The sequence below is a fragment of the Penaeus vannamei genome, chromosome 43 (assembly GCF_042767895.1).
Source record: "Penaeus vannamei isolate JL-2024 chromosome 43, ASM4276789v1, whole genome shotgun sequence".
Lineage (NCBI taxonomy): Eukaryota > Metazoa > Arthropoda > Malacostraca > Decapoda > Penaeidae > Penaeus > Penaeus vannamei.
In genome coordinates, this window is record NC_091591.1 from 8,783,415 (window position 1) to 8,789,744 (window position 6,330).

General features: G+C 43.7%; 1 protein-coding gene across 7 annotated transcripts in view; it reads left to right on the forward strand.

Moving 5' to 3' along the window:
- The first annotated feature begins 4,543 nt into the window (after positions 1-4,543).
- The window catches only part of zip (myosin heavy chain 10), a 237,967-nt gene continuing 236,180 nt past the window's right edge, over positions 4,544-6,330 (forward strand). For 5 of the 7 annotated variants that reach the window (XM_070119105.1, XM_070119106.1, XM_070119100.1 and 2 more), the window contains exon 1: positions 4,544-5,312. In XM_070119105.1, coding sequence (XP_069975206.1) covers positions 4,968-5,312 — 345 coding nt within the window. In that variant the 5' untranslated portion in view covers positions 4,544-4,967. The remainder of the gene's footprint in view (positions 5,313-6,330) is intronic. The other 2 variants (XM_070119101.1, XM_070119103.1) reach the window with 1 other exon arrangement.

The following is a 6,330-nucleotide window of genomic DNA, read 5'->3' on the forward strand; positions in this document are numbered from 1 at the left end:
TTATTATTATTATTATTATTATCATTATTATTATTATTATCATTATCATTATTATTATCATTATTATCATTATTACTATTATTATTATTATTATCATTATCATAAGCTATATAAAGATCCACACTGAAAAAAAATCAATTATAACACCAAAAGGTCTCAGTTCAGGTCAAGATACAGCTAAGAAAGAATGAAAGAATGGAGAGTCAGCCATTTACGTAAGAAAAACATGTTAGCTGATCTTTTAAACTTAGCAAGAGTCGGAAAAGTTACAATCTCTGAAGGCAATTTATTCCAAAGCCTACAAAAAACAGTAAAAAAATATCTAGAACTATGTTATTGTTTCAAGATATTTATTGATGTTATTCTGTTGATGTTATTGTTGTTGCTGTGATCATTATGATTATCATTGTCATTATTGTTGTTGATATTGTTGTGGTTCTTTATCTTTTTTATATTATCATCACTATGCTTATCATCATTATCAATATTATTACTTTTTGGTATCATCATCATATTCATATCACTTAGCAATGTTGTTGATTTTGTTGTGATTCTTCATCTTTTTACCATCACTATTATTATCATTATTACCATTATTATCATTATTATTTACTTTTTGGTATTATTACCATTTCCATATTACGGTTTCTCCTTTTTTTTCAATCTACTTTAGTTCCTGTATAGAGAGTAGCAATAAAGGATGTAATATTTAAAAGATAATTATAGACATAACGGTAGGGAAATACATTAACAAAACGAGATGATGTTAAACGTGATAAATAACTATTACCATAATTTTAGTCAACTTGGCGATTAATTATTAGTGTAATTGCTATCATTAGCGAAATAATTAATATCGTCATTATTCCTATCTTTATCATACTATTAGTATCAATACGGTGTATCATTATAACCATCATAGTAATGTCAAGGAATTGTGAATAATATAATCTTATATATATACAAATGTACACTTGCGTAACCCTGGGCCTCTACTATTATAAGAATATGAATAAGGATTGAGTTCAAGTATATGTAAATGTGAATGTTTGGAGTAAAACTTCTCTGCTATTACGAATAGTTGGATGATACGGGGTGAAAGCTACTTTTTTATAAGTGTTTATAAGTGTATATTTAACTGTATACGTGTGTGCTGTTAGTTCTCTGATGTTATAAGTAGTAGGATCATAAAGGAGGAACAAAGAAATATATGAGTGAATGTATATATCGAATATTATAAGTAGTATGAAGGCTAATTACTTATACATAAGTGTGCATGTACGTATCGACTATTATAAGTAGTGTGAAGGCAAATTACTTATACATAAGTATGCATGTACGTATCGACTATTATAAGTAGTATGAAAGCAAATTACTTATACAATGTATAAGTGTGCATGTACGTATCGACTATTATAAGTAGTATGAAAGCAAATTACTTATACATAAGTGTGTATGTACGTATCGAATATTATAAGTAGTATGAAGACAAATTACTTATACATAAGTATGCATGTACGTATCGAATATTATAAGTAGTATGGAAGCAAATTACTTATACAATGTGTAAGTGTGCATGTACGTATCGACTATTATAAGTAGTATGAAAGCAAATTACTTATACATAAGTATGCATGTACGTATCGAATATTATAAGTAGTATGAAAGCAAATTACTTATACAATGTGTAAGCGTGCATGTACGTATCGACTATCATAAAGTAGCATGAAGGCAAAGTACTCCTACATAAATGTGCATGTATCATAAAATCTCGTCTAGCGTATGTAGTATGATGACAAATTCCTTCTACATCGGTGTGTAAGTACGTACATACATCCCCCACGTACATTAAGACTTAGCAATCTCGGTATGCCTTTGCTTGTGTGTTTGGGAGGACCGACTGACTGACACCCCATGACCAGCAGGCATAAAAGGCTGACCACTCAACACCAAGCATTCTTCGGCTCTGATTCACCGTGACTTTGAAATGAGGATGTTGGAGGGAAGGAGGGAGGGAGGGAGGGCAGTGAGGGAGGGTAGGAAGGAGGGAGGATAGGGAGGAGGGTGGGTGGGAATGAGGGTAGGGAAGGTAGGAGGGTGGGAAGGAGGGAGGGAGGGTAGAGAGGAAAGAGGGTGGGTGGGTGGGAAGGAGGGAGGGAGGGTAGAGAGGGTAGGAGGATGGGAAGGAGGGAGGGAGTGTAGAGAGGGTAGGAGAGCGGGAAGGAGAGCGGGAAGGAGGGAAGGAGGGAGGGCGGGAGGGAAAGGGGAAGGGTATGGAGTGGGTAGGAGGGAGGAAAGGAGGGTTAGGGGTGGGTGTGAGGGAGGGACTGAAGTGGTGGGAGGGAGGGGAGTAGAGGGAGGGTAGGAGGCGGGTGGGAGTGAAAGAGAAAGGAAAGGGGGAAGTATGCGGATGGGAGGGAAGGAGAAGGAGGGGAGGAGGCAGGAGGGGGAGAGAAAGGGAGTGAGGGAAGGAAGCAGGTAGGGGGGGGAGAGGGGCCGATGGAGGCGGGCGGGAGGGAGGGAAAGGGGTGTGACAACCTGATTGGGTTCTGTCCATTACGCCAATGTTCGTAATTAAAATCTAACCCCAGCGCGACGCCCGCGGGGTTATAGCATCTCCGGGGCATATTGTGTGTGATCTCCCATTGGGCATGGGCACCTCGGGTAACCTCAGGTGGGTAGGAGGGAGTGCGAGAACCCCTTTATCTGCGATGCCCCGCGGGTGTAGCGTTCCAAGCCCTATGATACTGGGTCAGAGGTCAGGCAGCTGGCGCAGGGTTAAAGGGATTTCTTACGACGTGAAAGTTCGTTCGAGTCGGCGGCTTGGCATCTGAAGCGGTGCCAATCCCGTAGGGTTTTTTCTCTCTCTTTGGGGATTGTGGGGGGGCGGGGGTGGAGGGGAGGCGGATAGTTTCCACAAGCAGAAAATAAATTAATCTTTTTGGAGAGCAAGAAGACTCGGAGAGATCTCGATGCGTGATTTATCCGGCCCATAAATTTTGGCGCGCTTAACGGCTTCAGTAGAGAAAACATTTTAGTCTGGACGGATTCGGACAAGTGAAGTTATCTACGACTGTATCATGAACAGCGGGATAAAAGCTGCTGTTTACTGTTTACCGGCTTCTAAGTCTTGATTAGAAAGCAAAATAAAACAAGTATATGTGATTAGAGAAAACACAAGAAAAAGAAAAAACAACAAATATCAATATACACAAAAGTATCAACCGTATTGTATTTTTTTCTTCATTTTTCTCTTAATTTTTAATAAATCCACATACCTGAATCTCAAATACGTCAAATCAACTTACTAATCACACGAAAGAGGGTAATTAGTGATTAGATACGGTAAACATCCGACACGTAATATCCATACAGATTAGCTAATCAAATTAGAAAATGGTCGTGTAAAAAAAAAAAAAAAAAAAAAAAAAAAACTTGGTCATGCAAGAACCTTTTTGTCATGCGCGTAACTTATGCCGTGCCATATGGGATCTTTTTGCTAATATATTGCACAGTAAAATCTGCAATTCATATCCCTTCTCGCTGAAACTGATATCTACATTCACCTCCGTCCATCCATATCTAATTTATTTCCCATTTTCACCTTCAAATCGAGACGCTTCTTCAACATCTGGTCGTATTTCCAAGCCAGCATTTCATCTATTATGACTCCCAGATGAAAACGCAACAATGATAACTAAATTATGACCCCATTTATCAAAAACGCTTTTCTTCGCTTGTAATCGTGTATTTCAAACCCCTTCTCACCCCACCCCTTCAAGCAATGTTAAAAAAAAAACATAAAACCCTGAAGGAAACATTTGTTCAGTACAACTACAGCGAATTTATTGTGTATCCCGCAAGTATAATTCCGATGCCTGACACCGATTTTGACCCCGAAAGAGCATCTGTCTCCTGTTGGCTGCATTTCCCTGCCAACACTTCGTATTTCCCGCTTTCCAACCACCCGCCCTCTTGGCCACACCCGTACCCGAGCCGATAGACGGTAGACGGATCGGGTAGATGTCGCAGGTGGTCGAAATAAGAGTGCAAGAACGGTAGAATAATTATCAGAACGAGAGGTATTTCCCCACGTGTTGGTGAAAGCAAGGCGCGCTTTTGGCGGGGGGTTTAATATTCGCGCTCGCTTCCCTCCTCCCTTCATCTTGGCCTTCTGCTCGCTTTGCTTAGAGACCAGTGGGCAATTTTTGATGGGGAATGTCGGCCCTTTTTAATAATGGATATGACACATGTGATAAGAGTCTACTATCAGTTTATCAGCCGGTAAAAAAGGGAGATTAGAAAACCGACGTTTTTGGCAGAACATTTATGTTCGCGGTAAGCGTTTTTCGCTACTCCAGTTCCATCATTTCGACTTGCATTGCTCAAGTGATGATGATCAGAAGATACTAATAACCATCCGTGAGTCAGCCCGTAGGCTATTTTAGTAAGAAAATAATCAGGAGGCGTGTAAATTGGCCAGAAAAGCGAAGATTCAAGGCCGGGAAGCGAGCCATGGACAGCCCCCTCACCGCTCGCACCCTTAGTCTGCTGGCAACCTCAGGCGGGAGAAGACGTGCGCTCGACACTCTGCCTTCCTCGCCGCCACGCCGTCTTTTTTTTATATTTAAACTTACTATGGATTGTTTGCGTTCATGAGCGTAGCAGAAGCGGAAGCCCTAGTGTAAAAGGATAAAGGAAACAACAGGCTGCTGGAAAAAAACAAACCATTAATTTCTGTTCGAATAAGGTGCAAAAGTGAAGCAGAAAATTTCGTTTTGTTTGGGTTTGTAAAATAGTTTTCTGGAAAAATTGCAATACAAAGAAAGGCGAGCGTGTAAGCCGATGAGCCCAGAACGAAAGGGAAAGCCGTTTTAGCCGAGAGAGACCGCGCCCGAGGCAGAGGAACCCCGAGAGAGACTCACGACTCGAAAGCCGAGGACGACTCCCTTGACTCACGACTGAAAATGGCGGAGATCGACGCGAACGACCCCGAGCTCAAGTACTTGGTGGTCTCGAGGGACACCTTCGAAGACCCGGCGTCCCAGGCGGAATGGACGCAGAAGCGCCTCGTGTGGATCCCCCACAGCGACCATGGCTTCGTCGCCGCCGGCATCAAGGGCGAGGTCGGGGACGAGGTCGAGGTCGAGATCTCCGACACCGGCAAGCGCATTCGGGTGGCCAAGGATGACATCCAGAAGATGAACCCGCCCAAGTTCAACAAAGTCGAGGACATGGCCGAACTCACGTGTCTGAACGAGGCGTCCGTCCTGCACAACCTCAAGGAGCGCTACTACTCCGGACTCATTTACGTAAGTTCACGTTTTCTTTCGCTTTCTCAGGTGTTGGGAATGTAGGCCTATGAGAGGGGGAAGGGTGGGATTGGGGCTTTGAATGGGGTGGGAGGCCCTTGTGTCTAGGTATAAGAGGAGGGATGAGGTTGGGGGTGGAGGAGGAAGGGGTTTTGTTCGAAGCGAACAACCCCCTCAAGGATCAGCTTGAGGATCAGCTTTCATCTTTCACATTCCTCCTTGTTGATCCCTCTTCCTCGAAAGTCTTTCCTCACGGGCTTAAGAAATGTGGTCCGAGAGCGCGCAGACTAACGTTTCTTTCGGTGTGTCTGCCAGGCTGCTCGAACCCCTGTGGCCGAACCGGTGTATGCGGGGAGGGCTGTTTTCGGGGTTCAAATGCGGTTTGCGGGGTTCAAATGCGGTTTGCGGGGTTCAAGTGCGGGTGTGGCGTCCGGGGGACTACGGGTTGGAACGCTAGAGGCGTCTGTGTTGCTGTGGGCGTGTAGGTGCCATGGGCGTGGGAAACTACAGGCGTCGAAAACTATGGGCGTCTGTGCTGCGGTGGGCGTCTGGGGTGCTATGGGCCGCGTGGTTGAAGGAAGGGGCAGTTAAGCATGTAATTTGGGATTTTTTATTGGGTTTCGTAGAGGTAGAGGAGGTGAAGACGGCGTTGGAGGTTCAGGGATGGTGCAGGATTTAGAAAGGAGGTGGTGAGACCATAGCCACGAGGTTCCCAGAGGACGTGCCGAGACCCTAGTGGGAATGGCGGGGTTGGAATGGGAATTTTAGAGAGGTTGGGATTCCCTTCGTTGCCTCCCAAGGTCCTTGCATTTCAAAACGACCGTTAACTGACATTTTACTGGCTGACGGTAACCAGCGTGTCAGCGAGTGTCAGACAACCTTCCCCCTACACGGACAGATATCACACAGCATATCTTTTTATCAATGCGTGTTTTGTTTGATGTATCACGTGTTTAAGCCAGTTTAACCGTACGCTCCATAATTGTCGAGCATGACTGTCGCTACACATGCAAGAGAG